Source organism: Australozyma saopauloensis, chromosome 2 (assembly GCF_035610405.1).
Source record: "Australozyma saopauloensis chromosome 2, complete sequence".
NCBI lineage: Eukaryota > Fungi > Ascomycota > Pichiomycetes > Serinales > Metschnikowiaceae > Australozyma > Australozyma saopauloensis.
Genome location: NC_086132.1, coordinates 782,364 through 802,742, shown reverse-complemented (window position 1 = coordinate 802,742; position 20,379 = coordinate 782,364). Strand labels below are relative to the sequence as shown.

At 42.2% G+C, this 20,379-nt stretch overlaps 4 protein-coding genes across 4 annotated transcripts; 1 reads left to right on the top strand and 3 right to left on the bottom strand.

Annotated features, from left to right (window-relative positions):
- Nucleotides 1-109: 109 nt before the first annotated feature.
- PUMCH_001578 (uncharacterized protein) lies at nt 110-4,126 on the bottom strand (the record flags this gene model as incomplete). The annotated part of the gene is made up of 1 exon (XM_063020623.1): nt 110-4,126. The coding sequence occupies one exon, from the start codon at nt 4,124-4,126 to the stop codon at nt 110-112; it is 4,017 nt and encodes a 1,338-aa protein (XP_062876693.1).
- Nucleotides 4,127-5,243: 1,117 nt separating this feature from the next.
- PUMCH_001577 (uncharacterized protein) lies at nt 5,244-7,322 on the bottom strand (the record flags this gene model as incomplete). Its single annotated transcript, XM_063020622.1, has 1 exon — nt 5,244-7,322. One exon carries the CDS (start codon nt 7,320-7,322, stop codon nt 5,244-5,246), a length of 2,079 nt encoding a protein of 692 aa, XP_062876692.1.
- Nucleotides 7,323-15,081: 7,759 nt separating this feature from the next.
- Nucleotides 15,082-17,100, top strand: PUMCH_001576 (uncharacterized protein; the record flags this gene model as incomplete). Its single annotated transcript, XM_063020621.1, has 1 exon — nt 15,082-17,100. The coding sequence occupies one exon, from the start codon at nt 15,082-15,084 to the stop codon at nt 17,098-17,100; it is 2,019 nt and encodes a 672-aa protein (XP_062876691.1).
- Nucleotides 17,101-17,255: 155 nt separating this feature from the next.
- On the bottom strand, nt 17,256-18,050 carry PUMCH_001575 (uncharacterized protein; the record flags this gene model as incomplete). The annotated part of the gene is made up of 1 exon (XM_063020620.1): nt 17,256-18,050. One exon carries the CDS (start codon nt 18,048-18,050, stop codon nt 17,256-17,258), a length of 795 nt encoding a protein of 264 aa, XP_062876690.1.
- Between the last annotated feature and the right edge of the window lie 2,329 nt (nt 18,051-20,379).

Genomic DNA, 20,379 nt, shown 5'->3' with positions numbered 1-20,379 from the left:
GACAAAGCAGGTATGATGTCTCATCATGGGCTGCTGAACTAGTGATTTCTCTCGTTCAGTATGTTTTATTCTGATCTTGTAATGGAGGCAGCTCCTTTTTGTAGCGCGTCTATGCATCTGTTTCTGTCTCGGTGCTCGTTTTCGAGTGTATTTCGGTACACTTTTTCATCTCATCTTCGTCCAAAGATTTGATGTATAGACACTTTCTTAGTAGCTCATCATCGACCAAGAAGTCATACTGACTAGCCCATTCGATGGACTGGGACAATGATTTCACGATGTGCACTGAAGTTCTGAACCTTGAGAAATTGATCATCCTCTCATCTTCACCTACAATTTCACCACTCAAGTCGCCTACTGTGCCCATTGAATCGTCATTGCCAGATGTGTTTGGCGCGGTTTGTTTTGATTTCGCGAATTTTGGTCTTTCAGCGTTGAACACAAGATCTGATAGATAGAGACCCACAAATGGAATGCATCCGCGCGAGGGGACAATCTCATTCGTGCACAAGCGGATGTTGTAGAAATTCTTGACTGGCGAAGCCAACTGTTCAAGGTTTTTTAATGTCAAAATGTCTCCCGGTGCTAGCTTGTTCCATGTACTACGCAATTTGTTGAGCCTTTCACTGGTGAGTGCCAAAATAATTTGCATGAGTGTTGCAAAGTTTTGCATGTTGAAACAGTGATGCGCCGTATGAATAAATCGTGAGATTACATCTATTCTCTCGCTCTCATCTTTAGTGAGAAGAATCTCCGAAATAATCCAATTTACCATGAGGTTGAAACGCGCAATCACCAAATTCACTCCCTTGTTGTTATTGTAGTAGCTCTCATTTGCAATAATCTCTAACCAGCTGTTCACAGGTGTCAAATCCTTGTTCCACTGTAGCTCAATGAGCTCCTTCCAGTCAATTTCTTGCAACATATCCTTCTCAATGATGGTGAAGTGTTCTGCTAAGTTCCGAGAGCTGAAACTCAATATAAATGGGACATGTGTACCCGATTCCAAGATGTTTTCCACTTTGAGTTTGTCAGATACAATGGTGTATTCTTCCAAAACGAATTTTGGATTAAGAAGGCCTGTAGATGCTCTGTTTTCGGCGGCAGTTCCCAACAAGTATGAGTTAATATTGGAGGCGGAGAGAGAGACTTTGATCATACTTTTTGGACGAGTTTTTATTGGTGTAAGAGGTTTCTTTGCGAGTGCTTCCTCTATATCAGAAGAATACTCTATAGCATCTTCTGTATCTGCATTCTCAATTTCATCCAAAATCTGTCTTGTTTCTGTGTCCATTCCATTTGAATTCGTTTCCTGTACCACTTGCAAAGATTGCAGTCTTTGAGCTTTTTCAAACACGGCAGGAGAACTAATATTGAACATTGAATCATGGCTTGCAAGTGAAGTATTTGTTTTGGAGTTCAGGCCGCTAATTCCCTCCAATTTGTACAAAGCACTCTTGATTGGGTTTCTTGCAGAAAAGGATTCGTCTGGAATAGCAGCCAATTCCTTGAGTACATGTGTGTTAATACCTGGAACTGTTGCCGATGTTGTTGAAGAAGCGTCAAACGATACGCATTCTTCCTTGCAAGAATTGTTTCTGACGCTGACCGATTGAGAAAAAATTGAATTCACGGTGGCCAAGTCGGATAAACGAAGCTGCATCTTGCGCTGTGATGACCCCATGCTTGTGTCATAGTCATTAAAAGGAAGTTCGTTCAAATCGTGTAGTGTACTGAACCTAACACTGCGGCGAAGAGACAGGTTTTTCGACACATGCGACACTATTGAGTTTCTTCGTATAGACGGAGTCTTTTCCGCAGATTTACCGGTGATTTCCGGTGCATCATCTTTAGCTGTGTCTTGCAACATTTTACGGAGGTCATGACAGCCAACTTTCTTCTTGAGACTGGGTCCTGTGGGAGAATTCTCCGGACCATCAACAGGGAAAGACAAAGCTGAATCATACGTCATGTAAGACTTGAGCGAATCTCTCCTCGAGTGATTTGAAGAGAGCGAATATTTGGAGTACCGGCGGGTACTCAGAGCATCTGCAAAGTGATTAACCTTCAGGAGGACTGGCTTTCTTTTCATTGACTGAGGACTCATTGCTATTGACAAGTCGTGAATCTCATCATTGAGTCTATCTAAATCACTGGACCGATATCCGGAGGACTGTGAGGAACGATTCTTTGGAAAATCGTCGCTTTTCGGTGTGTCGAAATCTGGAGTGAGGGGACTCAGGAAGGTGAGATCCCTTGCGGTGATTTCACCGGAGTTCTCGAATTTTAGATCTTCATCATTCCAGTCTATACTTGTAACTCTTCCGTGAAATGATGAGTCTCTAGATTGTCCAGAAGCTTCTGAACCTCCTTGAACAAAATCAGAAGAGCTGATACGAGATGATTTTTGCTCAATGTTATCAAGATTCTGCTCTTCTGTGGCTGATTGATTCAAAATCTGTGAATTATTTTTCTCTAGAATGTTTTGGAGATGTGCCTCAGACCTGCTTTCATGGTTATGTATCAAAACACTTCCTGAAGAGCTTATCCTGGTATTACCATTGTTTTTGCTCAACCGCGAGTATGCGACAGTAGCTCTTTTCATTGCGCTTTCATGGCCACTTCCGGTTTCATTAACATAACATCTGATGAGAAACTCGAGCTCATCAATAATACGAGCACTGAGCACATCGGATCGAAGCGACATTTTTCCAGAGCTCATAGCCGTATTGATATCATGTACCTCTGCTGGGACATGAGACTCGCCTTCTTGGGGATCTGGATAGATAAAAGGATTATCCGAAGAAACCATTTTTGAGTCATTCTGAAATGATTTTTTCCAACCATCCATCATTTTCTTAAATGAATCCTTGCGAGCGAGACTGTCCGTCCTGAAAATTGAATGACTAAAGCCTTGAGTGTTTCTTCTAGGTGAGCCTAGATAATCATCTCTCAACTCAATCTCCATTTTTTTAACAGGAGATGAGGGCACAATTCTGAAAATTCTAGATGTGGGAAGCTTGATATTACCGTTTGTGGAAAAGCCTGGGTCGAGTTTGCTTTGGCTGAGGGTCACTTGATTGTCATTAGGGCGAGCAGTCCGTTTGAGCGCAAGGGAAGAGTTATTGATGTTCATATAGTTATTTTTTGGGGTCAATTGCTTGCTCAGTAGAGGCTTGCGTGAAGAAATGTTCTGTTTGTGGATTCGTGATGATCTGAACTCCTGAAGGCGGTCGTTCAAAGAGACTCTGGACGATTTATGGTGACATATAAGATTTTGGATGGATAGCTGTGGATTTTCTTCCTCAGAATCGCCTTCGAAAACAAGGCATTTGTGGTGGGTTCGAAGATCGTATAACGATAACATTGCCAGCCTCCGGAAGGATGGGTTTGTATGAATTGAAGACTCTGTATGGGACTTCTGGAGCTTGTTCTGATTTCTATTATCGGTAGAGAGTGGAAGCAACATCTTGTAGACCTCTTGCTTATCATCAACTTTATAGTTGGTGCCAAAGAATTGGTTGAGTTGAGTTAAGTAATGCGTTTTGAGATCTGTGATAATTTTGAGCTCAAACACGTTTTCCTGCGAAATGAACAGCGACTCGCTAGTGATACTATTCATATTCAGGGCAAAGCGATCGCGTAATTTGTCATCGGGTTCAAAGTCATCTACGAAGTAATTTAGAAGCCAGTGCCGCATTACCACAAATGTGCGTAGAAGGACAAGTTTTCCAATCTTCTCCGTATCTTCAGATCCCGAATTTACGTATTGCAATGCCCAAACGAGCCTTATGAGGAGTAAGTTCATTACCGTGTGAGCATTCGAGAACGTACGGTACGTGAGGAAAAAGTCACATAAAAGATTGTAATCTATGACATCAGGCGATGTCATATGTACCAAAAGCGCCTGTAGAGTGGCTCTATTAATATAGCTTGGAGTTGCTTCGTCAAACTTCACCACAGACTCATCTGCACCGCTCAAACTCGGGAAATACCGAGCATCATCAAAAATGCTTTCGTGATGGTTATTGTACGCAAATATTTCTGTACGCTGGGATTGTTCTGGGCCCAGCAGCGTATTATTCGGGCTCTTTCGAGTGTTCAGCCCTATCAGTGTTGTATCCATGTAGGGTCGGGTCCGAATGAGAAATAGAAGGCGCTTAAACGAGCACGGAAAGAATTTCTATGTTAGAAAAGCAATTGAAATAGTCGAGATGACGCGAAGGATACGTGAATTCGTGGTTGGCGATGGTTGATGGAGTATTGTGAAGTTGTTAATGAGAAGATATGTTTTCCTGCAGAACTGCAGTTTGTTTGTTGTGGGTCCAAGGACTACAGTGGATAAATGCAGTACGCGCGCGCAACTTCTTAAAGAACCAAACGGTGTCAAGACCTAATAATTTGGGGGTTCTAGATATCAGTAGATATAACAATCAAATATAATGTCAAAAATTATTATGAAAAATACAGTATCATATCAAGTCGCCAACGAAAAAATGGCTCAACTTCTGGGTATTCGCCAAAAATAATTGAAAGAATCAAGAGAACAAGAAACAGAGTGTCAATGCTAGAGCAATTCAAAGGAATAATGACTCCAAATGCAATCGAATGGCAATGAAATTGCTAGGGGGGAGTACCGCATAAGTTCATTATTAGTCAAATCTGTAGCAGTTCGAGGCAAAGCTTAAGACGACCCTGAGAATCCTATCAGTCTTATATGAAGAATCCCAATAGTCATTGTGATTTAGAAGTATCGCAAGGTCAATTTCAAGATTGCAGACTCTCACAGAATACAGATCCGTTTTAAGGGGTTTGGGTTATCTCCATCCTACTCACTGCTCGAGGGCTGACAAAATGGGGCTCAAATGAAATTACTGTAGTACATTGATTTATGAGTAATCCTATTGATATTCTTATATAGTATTCTTATATTTTGAATTCCGATATCTATTGAAAAGATGGTAGGAAACAGGCCAACTATTGCTTCAACGGGTACCGAGGAATAAAGTTGGGGAGAGGGAGCCTGAGACACGGCTATCACATCTAAGGAAGCAGTAAGTACGCAAACTACCCAATTTTGACACGGGAAGGTTGTGAAAACAAAAACGATACAGGGCCATTTCCTGTCATGTTATTGGAATGAGTAGAATGCAAATACCTTCACCGGGAATAGTTGAAGATTAGCATCCAAACTCATCTCGCGGTTCAGACTCATTGTTGATTGACCCCATTTATGAATGCAATCAATCAGTTGGCGTCAAAAATGGAATATTCACATGGCCAGGCCGAAACAACAATGTTCCCAGCTGAGCAATTTCAGCATCACCAACCCAATCAAGAAGAGGAGAGGGTTCTTCGAGTAGTTCTTCGGACCATGTCATGAGAAACTCATTCATGAGCCTTTCGTCCAGAAATCTACTAAACTTCAGTTCCCACGCGGAACTACCGTCATTGTCCTTAAATATCAGTAGGCCATTTTGAATAGAAGCAACAGTAGACTTGACATTCTTAGTAGAATTGGCATCATCCATCAAGAAAATTGGACCTTCATGAATGGTTTTTCGTCCTGCATTTCTTCGCCATTCAAAATAAAGACGTCCACCTTCGAGAACATGTACAATGTACCTTGTATTCTTCAAAAACAATGAAAAACGCGTTTGTGTCTCAGTATTAAATTCGGTAAGTTCTCGAAGCGCCTGTGAAGTCATACTTCTCAAATCATCAAGAACGAATTTTTCTACAAGAGAAGCAATATTCTGTTCGACTAAGCTCGTGTAACCCTGCTCCCACTCTTCAGCAAGATCCAAGAATTCTGCGGGTTTAAAGGTAACTATATCGCCATTCTTCATAGCAACGAGGGCTTCGCAGTTTTCTTCGATGAAACCTTCAGTTTTTGTATACATTGCTTTGAGGAATTCCGATTGACATTCGATGATTGAAATAACTTCAGTCAAATGAGCAGCTGAGACTTGAAGGTCTTTGCGAGTACTTTCAATTAACACAATTGTGGAGTGGTTGCGTATCCTTACGATATGACTGGCTGTTAGGAGGTCAGTATCATTACGCGCTACGTGAAAAAACTGCTTCTGCCAATCTGGACAAAGAGACGATCTTCGTGGAACGTTACGCGATTCGTATGCCTGATACCGAGTTCTGAGACAACCACCGTCTGTAACAATCACGCCATGAGCCGGAGTTTCTAGAATGTTGGGTCTACGGAAACGTCTAATCCAAGGCTTTGGTACTTGGTCCTGTTTATTACAGGCACAAACAAAAAACACACCTGGCTTAGTCCATAGTGCGTCAAAAACAGCATTTAGGGATCGTGTATCCGAGCTAATTGCCGCAAAGAAGGCTAGGTTTGACTGAATCTCAGACTCGAGGAAGTCTTCGAGGAACGGACCTAAGAGTTCAGCATACTGGTCGTATAAGAGTAAACGCTTGAATGCTTTGAATCCAGATTGCGATGCAAAAACTTTAACGAGTTGTTGAATCAAGGGATCAGTGTAATCCCAAGTTCTGCGCGGAATTTTCTCTATTTCGAACCGCGAAGCGCATAAGAATTCACTCGCAAAGTTGAGCATGTGGAACCAAACTTTCTTTGTACAGGAATCGTCGAGGAGCTTTGGGGAATTTCTGAGAAATGCACGTCCTTCTGGAGTCTTTAATCCATCGACAAGAGTCAAAGCCTCGGCATCTGTGGGAACCTTGCCTGGTCTTGCAATGAGCTGTTTGACCAAATCTACAGCAGACTCTTGATTCTCTTTTCGTGAACCTTCAGTATGGAATTTGCTCAGATCGATTTTCTGAAGGCATTTACAAAGACTCTCCAACTTCGTGCGCAATCCTTGATCCAACATTGATTGAAGAAAATAAACACCATTGCATCCAGCCAAAGCACGGTAAACAGGTTTGCAGTTGAAACTCTTCGATAATCGGCCTAAATCATACTCAGAGATTTTCCGTATCAACAATTTCACAATATTTCTTAAATTTTTTTCGTTTTCATCTGTAATGTGTTCCGATTGGGTCCCAATTGAATCTTCTTGCGGATCAATCTCCAGAGTCTTTGAACGGGACGATCCCACCGACCTCGAAGCACTATCTGTGAAGTTCGGATCAACTTCTGGAGCACCATTCAGGCGTTGGCGAAAGATCTGCTGAGCAATCGCAGTAGGTGTTTGAGGCACCGTCGAATAGCCATGCAAATATTGGTAGGAGACTTGCCGAGCGGTTGAAGCTCGTGCTTGAGGCATCGTCGAATGACCATCCGAATATTGGTAGGGAAGATGCCGAGCGGTTGAAGCTCGTGCTTGAGGCATCGTCGAATGACCATCCGAATATTGGTTGGGAACACGCCGAGGGGTTGAAGTTGGTGCTCGCCGAGCGGCCGAAGTTCGTGCTTGAGGCACCTCCAAAGAACCATCCAAATACTGGTCGGGAACTTGCCGAGCGGTTGGAACTCGTGCTTGCCGGCCAGTCGAAGTTCGTGCTTGAGGCACCTCCAAAGAGTCATCCAAACACTGGTCGGGAACTTGCCGAGCGGTTGGAACTCATGCTTGCCGAGCAGTCGAGGTTCGTGCTTGAGGCACCTCCAAAGAACCATCCAAATACTGGTCGGGAACTTGCCGAACAGTCGAAGTTCGTGCTTGAGGCACCTCCAAAGAGTCATCCAAATACTGGTCGGGAACTTGCCGAGCGGTTGGAACTCGTGCTTGAGGCACCTCCAAAGAGTCATCCAAATACTGGTCGGGAACTTGCCGAACAGTCGAAGTTCGTGCTTGAGGCACCTGGTGTGCGTCACTTACTCGTGGCGCTTCTTCCAAAGCATCAGAAGTCTGAGCTGGGACATTCCTAAAGTGTGTTCCCAGAACTTCTGGCTCTCCAGATCCTTCAATTGGTTGAGGAGGTTTCATTGGGAGGGTTTCAAAGGAAGGCTCTGATACAAGAAACTGTAGAAGAGACTGAGATAGGCAGGAAAGTGATGGTCTGCCGGAAGGTGATTAATAGCTTTTGATAAACTCAGATAGGAGGGGTTGTTTTTTTATAAGGAGCACGAAGAAATTGTGTCTTCGTGAAGATGAAACACACTCTTGCCTGCAATGTTTAGTGCAGGACTCCAGATCTCACACAGGTCTCAAGTTCGATGTGCAGGTGGGGAATTAGATATCATAGCATTTTTAGAGTTCAATCACCATAAACCTGCGCAATACTCTCGACTACAGAAAAACGAAACCTATGTTCTTTCGGCTTTGTAGTCTAAATAACCTTAAATTCTTTCCGCCTTCTTTAATAGCTACAGATATTTGACGCCGCATGTGCAGTTTGAAGCTATTACCTGCAGGAGATAAGAGCCCACTCAACCTAAATACAAGGTAGCGCTAGTATGCAGCTCCAGAAAAAAGAGATTCTTGAACTAACTAAGATACTTGAGGTAATTGCTTTCTGTTCGTGAGATGACTGACCTCTTCAATGCGGTATTGAGATCAAACTATTGTTTAGTTATGAAGGCAAGACGTTGAAGTGGGATCGCAATATGTAGGATTATATATATGCACGCTTGGTCTTTATGTTGAACAGTAAGCCAAATTTTCGTATACTGATGTGCATAAGCCGTTTAGGTCCTGTGCTACAAAAGCGAAATCGCATTGTGCAGGGGCGTTCAGGGCAATCTGGTGCCGCGTATCTACAAAATACCTTCTCAAAAACAGACGCAAGTGTATCCTTGCAAGTAAGTTTATTCTGGGTCAATTTTTGGTCAATCTGGATTTAAAACACCTTTGAGTCTGACTTTCGGTTTTGGAAATAGGAATCCCGAATGGGTTGACAGAAGCACGAACTGACTCAAGCTGAGTGGATATGATAATCATGTGGGCTTGGAAGAAAACAATTGCTTATAACCACTCTGGAAATGGGTTCCTTATTCCTGACGTATCTATCATGCTTCCTTTCGCTTTTCTTCAAGAAGCTTCATCATTAAAATTAAACCGAGAGCTTTTGGAATGAAGATCGATTCAATACTAGCAAACAATCCGTTTTTTTTTATCAGTGGTTTCGACAATATTAGAAATCTTGTAGAGTATTTCCGCTGTAAAACCGAATTGAGATTATCGAGTTGGAAGCTTCTGAAGCGACGCTATGACAATACACCAGTAGATGTTCGGCTAGGTGGCCAGGTTGAGGTATAAATAGAGATTTCTACGGTTAATTAAAGACCAAAGAACACAAGCTTCAAGACCAAAGTAGTGGCTAAGCAAGCTGGTCATCAATCAAGTAGGAATCATAAAAGATCAGCCTGAAAAATATACTCTCTTCGATAACATGTGCTTAACAACAATTCGCGTTATGAAACTTGCTCATGGGCTCGCTATTTTAAATCGGCCATCGAGATCTCAAGAGTTAGATTTCAAATGTGACGCTGTGTATATCGCTGTGGGGTGTTATATGTTACAAACACAACAAAGTACAAGATTTATGACAATTGACATACAACACATCCTCCTATTTAATGCAACACATCCTCCTATTCAATGCAACACATCCACGACAGGACTGCGAGTTTGTATTCTCCGACATGTAGAGCTGTTGTACTTCTCATATATGTCAGAGAATAGCAACAAAGACGCACAATTTTAGCGCTTAGACCGGTCGAAAGTTCAAATAAGAGATTATATTTGTATTTTCACGGAGGTTTTGAGAAAATATTTAAATTTGACGATGACAGTCACATTTCTGTCTTCGGTCGTAGACTGCACATGAATATAATGTGCAGGGCCAGCATGATTTTTGCAACCATGGCAAAACCAAAATCCGAGTGCCAAAAAAAGGTCTATATTAGCTGCACTTTCCACCCAGGTCTACTTGAACTTAATCATTGTTCTCTAGTGAGCCGGCCTTTTCTGCATTTGTCAGTCTCTTTACAAATCGTTTATCAGAGCCTTTCTTGGTATTCTCAATGTGTCCTCCACAACTTGAGCAAATATCAATTGAGCCCAAGGTTTCGAGCAAACATGTTCAAACTATCCAAGCTCACAAATTAAGTTCCATGGAAGCAGCGCCAACGGTGGGAACTGCTCAAAAGCCAATCCACCGATTTCAGTATGACACTGGGAAGCTGTGTCGTGTTTCTTCCATGACTGGTCAACAAGTATCGCAAGTACCTCCTTTTACCACTTGTCAGGTATTTCAAGCACGAGCTTCAAATGCTGGACAAATACCCTACCAATATTTGAATGGTTCTTTGGAGGTGCCTCAAGCACGAACTTCGACTGTTCGGCAAGTTCCCAACCAGTATTTGGATGGCTCTTTGGAGGTGCCTCAAGCACGAACTTCGGCCGCTCGGCGAGCACCAACTTCAACCCCTCGGCGTGTTCCCAACCAATATTTGGATAGTTCTTTGGAGGTGCCTCAAATACCTCATTCGACTGCTCAACAGATCGTTAACAAATATCTGAATGATGCTCCAGAAATTAATTTGAACTACACAGATAGTGCTCCGTGGTTGGTGGAACCATCTCGCTTTATTTCTCCAGAGGTTGAACCACAAGAAGAACCAATCGAGACAATTTCGGAACCCATTACAGAGGAAAACAAAGAAAATTTGGAATTGATTGTGAAATTGCTCGTAGAGAAGATCTCGAACTTGGGCTCGGGAATTCTACGGAAGAAATACAATTTTGAAGCACTTCACCGTGCTTTGACTGGAAATACCGGTGTATTGTTTCTTGAATCAGTGTGCAGTTTCCAATTCAAGCAGGAGGTGAAGAAACTCTCTGTGTGCTTGCTAAAAATCGATCTGTGGAGAATCTTCAACAAAGGTTCATCTGGAGAAAATCTAGAGTTGGCTGTTGACTTGGTCAAAAAATTCATTGCAAGACCAGGCCATATACCTACATACGCCGTTGCTTTGACTATTGTTGATGGATTAAAGACCCCTGAAGGACGAGCATTTCTCAGAGAATTACAGAAGGTCTCTCGAGGCAATATTAAATATACTTGGATCGACATGCTCAAGGTTGCGTGTCATTTTTTGTGTACTTCGCGGTTTGAAGTAGAGGAATGTCTGTGCCGACAACTCGTGAAAGTTTTTGCATCGAGTGATGGGTTCAAAGCATTCAAGTTCATACTCTTCTCCGACCAGTATACCAGCCTCATAGGTCGATTTCTCAAATACTACCTCAAGTCTAAGTTGCTGTCAAAGCAAGCCTTACCGGCGGCAATTTGCTTAGACTCGGGTACTAGAGATGCTATTTTTGACGCATTATGGACCATCCCGGGTTTGTATTTCGTTCTTGCCTGTACTAATCGGAAAATAACACCAAAGCCTTGGTTAAAACGTGTCGACTTTATGTTATAGAAATTTTGACACTTTTCCTGTTGATCAAAAGAGGTATTTGTCTCGAAGCTGAGTATTGAACATACGATTCTCATGAAATCGTGCAAACCATGCCTCTTTGTCCAGATTGGCGGAAGCAATTTTTTCGGGAAGCGTACAATCATATTGAAATCGACAAATCCAGTCATTTCAAACTGATTTACGACAGACACGCATTTGTTACGATACGACATAATTCTCGAGCCCGTGAGGTCCCAGCAGCACATTTGTATAAAGTTATGTCAATTGTCAAATCTCAATCGGAATACCTCAAAAACAAAAACTACCGTAGCTCAAAATTTCATCAAAAGAAACCGGAGAGACTTCGTTCATTTCAAATATGGCGAATAATAATTTTTTGAACCTGGAAAATTCTTCGAACCTGCTGATAAGTGGTAAGAGGGTTTCACGGGGTGAGTCAAACAACATATTGTTTGTCTGGAGGGAAAACTCATGCTGCTTGATATTCCTAAAATTGAATTACCGGAGGCGTGTCAAGAACTCAACAAATTTAATACGGAGACACAAACGTACCTTGCAAGGGTTTTACTGGTAACAAGTTACATTGCCCATTATTTCGAAACCGGAGGTCTCTATCTAGGAAAGGAAAAACAAATGGCTGAAATTGATTGGAAAGGCTGTAGATTCAGACAAGAAGGGATCCGGTTTTAGCGATTCAAAGTCTAGAGACATCAATCACAATCTAATAATGCACGAAGTTCTCCGTATTTCACCAAGGGATTTAGTATATCATCGTATATCAGACAAACGTCTCATCGATGAGTTTCACAGGACTTGGTCCAATGACTTAGTTGGAGATCCACGTCGAGGGTTGTCCGAAGGCTCCGTGCTGTTCAAGTGCCGTTATCTAGAGCTTCTCATTCGATATGACTTATTCCAGCGTCAATAGCTATCTCAGTACTCTTAATTCAGTAATCTAGTCGTAATACTCTATGCGCTACCTGACGATCTGTTCACCGGGGTGTTTTAATTTGTAGATGAGTATTCCACGATTTTAGCTCTATTTTGGTATTTTTCCCATGTTAAAAATCCTCATAAGGTATGAGATGTTAGGGTATTTTCGGGTTGTTGGGTAAATACAAATATGGCGAATCGTTTACCAAGAAAGGTCACGACACTATTTGATGGTTTGAAAGTATAATCTAAAATATTATTCTACAATATGCTTGTCTGTGTAGATACTTCTAAGCGGCCTGGTTATATAGTCCTAAATCTAAATATAAGAGATTCCTCTTTGGGCACAATCTCTGCTCCTTATGGATATATGGGAACCATATTGAGATAATTCCCTCTTTAAGCGTAGCCGCACCCGTTTAGAGACTTACGGGATCCGTATTGAAATTGTATTGGAACGGTTTCCTATTTGGGGTGAAATTCTTCTTTTTGTGGTAATTGCGGCTCCTCTAAAATCCTCACAATTGCGGCTCCTCGAATATCCTCATATGAGATCTTTGCAAATTTGGTGGCATTGCGAAAATTCTTGAAATGGCTGGCCCGCCTGTGTGAGTGAGGATTTACAATTTTCATGGCATTTGAGAAAAGGGATGAAATACAAAAAATTGACTAATAATTCCAAAATTCCGACTAAAATCAAAAAAAATAAGAAGAGAGATAAAAATAAATGACAGCAATACACTATATGAAACAAAATGAGAAATCATCTGCTTCATTGATTTAATGATATCTTGAAAATTCTAGCAAGAGCTGTTCATATCCGCGCACATCGAAGAAACACAACAATTCCAAAATTGATAAATTCACTTCAGAGCACACTTAAAATTTGCGTATTTCGGCAACCTCTGAGTCATGATTCGTTTCTTGTATTTGCATACAGACAGAGCATCTCCTGGCGATCGAAGGATTTACTCTCCACGGTGAAATAGTTTCTTCGCAGAGATCATCTCCGGGATTAAGAGTTTGACTGTATATTTATTTTTATGAACGAGTTCTCAGGTACATCCCCATGTTTCTCCTCACGTTTTGCGAGGTGAAACATTTGGACCACTGCTGAGTCTCTTTTGCAAAGCCATAGGATTAAGTGCAATGAGGATTTATGATTTCGGCGTTCTTGCCATGAAACAGGGCTGCACATGCGTTGGTTAGATTATTTAAGGCGTGCGATTCGTCGACTTCGCTAGATGAGGTCATTTACTCAAGTCCTCTCACTTTCCCTTCAAACAAAGCTATTTTAAAAAATGAAGTTAAATTTTGTTATGTTTCGCCTCACGCGAGACTGACCCCGAGATATCTAGAATGTTGCTTGTGGTTGAAGTCTATACACGTTCAATAATTGAACGACAAGAAAGCGATAACAGAGATCTATTCATGGAAAACATAGCTTAAGAGTTCTTGTTAACCTTGATTTTTGTTATACTTCTTACCTGAAGCTGTAGCTTTAAAAACAACAATACATTTGGGTATAATCGCTTAACTTTGATGATTAATGAATGTACCCCGAAAAAAGTAACTAACTCAGTGTATCCGACGAAATACTTTTGATGAAATATAGAATACACCAGAGCACGTAAATAACGGCCGGATCTATAAAGATGTACTAGTCTTACAGGACAACCTACAAAACCAACATGTCATCATAAACAATGGGGAACCGTAACTTCAAAGAAACAATGTGACTTGTTTGAAAGCGTCGATGCTCAGTTCATATCCTTATTTCTCTCCCTAAAAGAAACTAGACCATTAAAAAAAAGAAAAGGAAAAGAAGTATTAGCGAAGATAGGCTGGCCCCTTGAGAAGCTTCATCCTTTGGTTCACCATGTCTTCGCAGCGACTACAGAAACCATTGAACCAGAGCACTACACCTAAAATTAACTGCAAAATGAACACATTCCGGAAACAGTAGAATTTGAAACACACCATTTGAGAGGGCCACCACAAATTCGAACTGCGAGTGGCAGCGAGCGGAATGTCAAAAGGGGCCAGGGCGACCGGGCCATCAGTCCTAAATCCGAGTCACGGAGAACAAACCGAAACATCAGGTGAAAAAAAGAGAAAGAGAGAGACAAGACTCCTAAATGCAAAACGATAACAAAGAAGAAGAAAGAAAGGAAATGTCGGAAGGAAGAAACGGATATCTCGAAGTTCCTTTCAACGAAGAACTGACACCAAATCTCAGATCTCACTTTAGCCCACTTATATCTCCCACGACCACAGATTCCCACCCACAATCCTTTAACCCGCAACCAACTCCAAGAAAAAATCAGAAAAAAGGAAATCGTGCAGTTAATACAGGAACAACATCTACAATAACCAATCACATTCCAAGAATTTAACGGGCAGATACTGTTTCCAGTGCCCCGAAACCAGGAAATGTCAACCGTCCCATTGCCCCCTGTACAGGTGCAACCACCACCCCGGACTGTGGGGCCGATCCTGCGCGACCCAAAAAGTTTTGTGGGGTCGCACAAACTCCGAGCCCGGCACTATATAAAGTGGGCCGGAATCCTCCAATTGGAGAGTATATCTTTCCGATAGCTGGAACTGAACTGAGCATAGCGTTTGTAAGCTTCAATTGGTTTTGATATCTGTGCTCTGAAGGTCTACTGCTATACTCAAATATTGTCAATTCCTCACTCGGGTTGAAACTTTTCACTGTCAATTGTTGAGCTTTTCAATTGTCTTTTTACAGAAACCAAAATAATTTGAGCCAAGAACAGAAAATATTTATTATGCCTGAACAATTGTCTATGGACCATGAGAAGGCTTCGGTCCCTCCCCAGGGCTTCTTTGACCGCTCATTACTGGCCCCAAACTTATCCTCATTGGACGAGTACAAGAAATTGTACAAACAGTCCATTGAGGATCCTGGAACTTTCTTCGGCAACCAAGCAAAGGAGCTTTTGTCTTGGGATAGACCCTTCGACGTAGCTCGTTTCCCACATGACCCTAAGGACGATTTCAAGGATGGAGATTTGCCTGCTTGGTTTCTTGGTGGTCAATTGAACGCCTGTTACAATGCCGTTGATAGATGGGCCATCGAGACTCCAGACAAGGCCGCTATCATTTACGAGGGTGACGAGCCAGACACTGGCCGCATCATTACTTACGCAGAATTGTTGAAGGATGTGTGCAAATTGGCACAGGCGTTGCTGAAGTTGGGTGTCAAGAAAGGCGACACCGTCGCAGTTTACTTGCCTATGATCCCTGAGGCTTTGGTAACCTTGTTGGCCATTGCACGTATCGGTGCCGTTCACTCGGTTGTCTTTGCGGGTTTCTCGTCAACCTCATTGAAAGACCGTATTGTTGACGCTGACTCTCGGATTGTCATAACTGCAGATGAGTCTAAGCGTGGTGGTAAGACCATTGAGACAAAGAAGATCGTTGACGATGCCTTGAAGGACTTGCCTCAAGTTCGTAACGTTTTGGTTTTCAAGCGCACCGGCAACCTGCACGTTCCTTTCAACGCTGGCCGTGACTTGTGGTGGCACGACGAGCTTGCCAAGTACGGCAACTACTACCCTCCAACTCCTACTAACGCTGAGGACCCATTGTTCTTGTTGTACACCTCTGGCTCTACAGGTAAACCCAAGGGTGTCCAACACAACGTGGCAGGATACTTGCTTGGCGCCTTATTGACCACCAAGTACACCTTCGATGTGCACAAAGAGGATGTTCTCTTCACTGCCGGTGACATTGGTTGGATCACCGGTCACACTTACTGTGTCTATGGTCCATTGCTCAACGGTGCTACTACTGTTTGCTTTGAGGGTACTCCCGCTTACCCTGACTTCTCGCGTTACTGGCAAATTGTCGACAAGTACAAGGTTAATCAGTTCTACGTGGCCCCTACTGCTTTGCGTTTGTTGAAAAGGGCAGGTACCTCTTTCATCGAAAAGTACAGCTTAGAATCCTTGCGTGTTCTCGGCTCTGTTGGTGAGCCTATTGCCGCCGAGGTCTGGCATTGGTACAATGACAACATCGGCCGTGGTAAAGCCCACATTGTCGACACCTACTGGCAAACTGAGTCCGGCTCCCACTTGTTAACTCCACTTGCTGGTGTGACTCCTACAAAGCCTGGTTCGGCATCCTTGCCTTTCTTTGGTATCGATGCTCACATCTTGGACCCAGTCACCGGTGAAGAATACACTGAAGACGGTGTTGAAGGTGTTTTAGCCATCAAGAATGCTTGGCCATCCATTGCTAGAGGCATTTTCAACGATTACAATCGTTTCATTGACACTTACCTCGGAGCTTATTCCGGCTACTACTTTACCGGTGATGGTGCTGCTCGTGACAAGGATGGTTTCTACTGGATTCTTGGCCGTGTTGACGATGTTGTTAATGTGTCTGGTCATCGTTTGTCTACTGCCGAAATTGAGGCTGCTTTGATTGAGCACGATTTGGTAGCTGAGAGCGCCGTCGTCGGATACGCTGACGAGTTGACTGGTCAAGCCGTGGCTGCATATGTTTCGTTGAAGTCTAGCTTCAAGGCTGACGACAAAGAGACTATTGAGGCCGTTAAGAAGGAGTTGATCTTGACTGTCAGAAAGGAAATTGGTCCATTCGCCGCACCAAAGATGATTTTATTGGTTGATGACTTGCCAAAGACTCGTTCCGGAAAGATTATGAGAAGAATCTTGCGTAAGGTATTGGCTGGCGAGGAGGATCAATTGGGAGACATTTCGACTTTGTCCAATCCTGGTGTAGTGCTGCAAATCATTGACATTGTCAAGGCCACCCGCAAGTAAGCCGCACCGTCATCTTAACGAACGATTATATTATTTAACAACAACGTAAAAGACCATTTAAGAGATATGTAGCATTCTATGATATGTGTATTCTCGAAGCGATTAGCATTTTGATTCAAAGAATGTTGTTCTCAACAATTGAAATTTATTTACAGCTATAATTGTTTCGTCATCCATTCGGCGATTCCGTTGTATAGGCTTGCAGCAGTGGGCTTTGCAGCGACGACGTGTGGCTGAATTCCCTTCAGAAGAAGATATTCCTCTGTAGTAGGGCCAATGCTTGCAATGAGCACAGTTGGTGCTGTGTCGTACATATGTTGCACAATATCCTCTGTTCCTTGTGGACTGAAAAAAACTACCCAGTCTACTGGAGCCTCGCAGCATTGTAAGAAATTTTCAATGATCCCATCCTTGGGTTCAGTCTTATAAATTACTACCTCTTTGATGGCAACACCATTTGCCTTGAGTTTTACTGGAATGATGTCTTTCCGTATAACTCCGGTGAAAAATATGATAGGTTTCTCGTTGGCGCCATTATCCGCAAGTTCGTCGAGAATGATATCTGCTAATTTCAGTCCATTTCCAGCGTGCGATCCTCCTCGAACATCGACAAAGCCGTTTTCGACCAAAACCTGTTCGGTAGCTGGCCCTACTGTGTACCCCATCTTCAGCCGAATTTGAGCAGCGTTTGCCGGGTTTGTACGAGAAATATGCGCAAGGCATTCATGAAATACCTCAACTGCGCGCTGTGACGTGATGATAAATCGTTCAGTAGCCATGAACTCTGGCGATTCCAAGTATTCTATCGTTTGCGAGATATTCACAGGAGAGTGTTCGAGAAGCGGAACGAACACTGGCTCATGTCCGGAGATAGTAAATGTCTCGTGATACGCATCTGACGGCTGGGTTTTGTTCTTGAGCAAGAGAAGTCGGAGCTTCGATAAGCACATCGGGTAGTAGACAATGGATGAGTTGAAATATTGGGGATGGGGCAATAATATAGAAAATCTTAGGGGCCGTCAAATTTGAAGCAAACAAAAATTAGCGACCAGAAGAATGTTAGGATTTGAAAATTTCAAGTCAAATACAGCTTGTGTCTTGATCCATGTTTTGTAATGAGTAAGGTGAAGAGTATAATGTGCGAGACAGAATGCAGAACTCGGCGACAAGAAGGGAAAGTGAACAAATTGCCAATTGGAAAGAAATGAATGAATAGAAGATACTAAGTTTAGTCATCAGTTTTGCCGAGCCGTGATTGGCCACTTAGTCAGTTGTCAGATTAAGAGAGAGAGCGTCAGATTTGAAGATCTGTAATTAGACAAGAAGCGGAACATTTAAGACAATGAATGTTAGGTAATGCATAGAGTACTACGACTAGATTACCGATTTAAGAATATCGAGATAGCTATGGACACTAGGACAAGACATATCGAATGAGAAGCTCGGATTAGGCCGAAAGGACATCACCGAAGCCTTAGATGACCGTCGGCTGATCCGATGCTTGATAGCTGGATAGCCCGCGGTTGATACGACGGTGAGCCTTAAATGGCCTCGGGTTCGTCCGAGGCCATCGTTGCCTCTGAGCTCGGGAGATAAAAAGGGCTAGTCAGGCTCGATTAAATACAACAACTAATACAGGTTTTCTAACTAAAGTAATAACCGAGTAAGCAGATCATTCAGGATGAATGATCAACCTAACAATGAAAAGGACATCCAAAAGGACTAAAGAGAAAAGTCGCCCGTCAGATCCGTGAAAACTTGGTTCGGTGTGTTATTAGAGCCTTCATAGAATAAAACAACCGTGTATACGAGAGAATCATCGCAAGAAAAGGGCCAAACCTACAACAGAGAATTGACAACCAGGCATCAAATAGCCACACCACATCCCATTGTATACCTTTCCCTATTCAGCCGTTGAAGACCCTGAAATGCACGTATAAGCCTGTGTGCATTACATGAGACCTCATAACCGAAATAAAAACAAACAAACGCCGACGGCAAAATTTCAAAAAGTGTCAAGGTACCCTGGAATTTTTAACGAGAAAGACAAGCGGAAGTGATTTTGCACGTAGGACGTGTCATACAGATTGTATTATAGTATTATGGTTTGAAGAAGAAGGCTCTGATACTGTCATGACAAAACATGTTTTGTTTCCCATCTATACTGCACCAAATTGGACTGTCAAACCATATGAACACTGTGTTGAACATGTCAGTTTAATGTATCATTCTATCTTCTTGGAAATTTGATAATACACGGCACTCATCAGAGAATTCTAATTTTTTTTTGTACATCGACAATCCATTCTATATCTCGTCTAACCAAATTGATTAACGAGGATTCCTACTGTTTCGTGTCAGTAAAATTCACTTTTCTTGATAAATTCACTTTGGGCACAAAAACTAGGCGCCATTGCATATTCATTTCTGCAGATAAAGTGGCTATCTTCAGGTGGTGTAGTAGTCCGGGCAAAAACTGACCCACATCACAAATGAGTTGCCAAAGTAACACTAAAGCGAGGTAAGTTTAATACAAGAACAAATTTACTGCTAGAATATTGCATTCTATAAATAACGTTTTTTTGCAGCCGAATTTCGACCAAACCCAATTACAATCAAATTCTGCATTTAAACGCCATGCATATCGTCAAACAAAACAAGAGATTTCTCATAAAGCCCACCCCTTTAAAAAAAAAACTAAATTCCTTCTTTTGATTAGAAAAAATCTGAGAACATCACCTTTTTTTTTTGCTCCTTTGCTGCCAGTTTTATTCCTCTTGAATCGATTTACCCCAACCCTCTCTTCATATACACGCTCTCCTTACAAACAACACTTTCTTACAATAACAATCTACTATCCTCCTCTACATCCGGCAAACTGGAGCTAAGCAGATCGAATTTTGCTCTCTAAACTAATCAAAAACAACTTTTATTGATTGGTTCAAGCGCAGTCGCGAAATTGTCATTATTTGTTCTTTGATTATCAAACCACATCGACTCATTTCTACGTGAACCAATTGGAATTATACGAGTAAAATTGCTCCGGACAACTTATCCATCCTCAAATCATATACTGAAGCATTTTGACGAGAGTTTTAGTGATAATTTGAACAGTTTTTGCTAGTTTTGTTTTGGCCATCGAAACAGACAAAAACACACACCATATATCCTTGCAAACCGTGAATATTAGGCACATTTAGGTACAGCAACGGTTCACAACGCCAAAGAATTATTTTAATTAGTGTCTTTCTTTCCTTCACGCCTACCATAGCCGGTTTC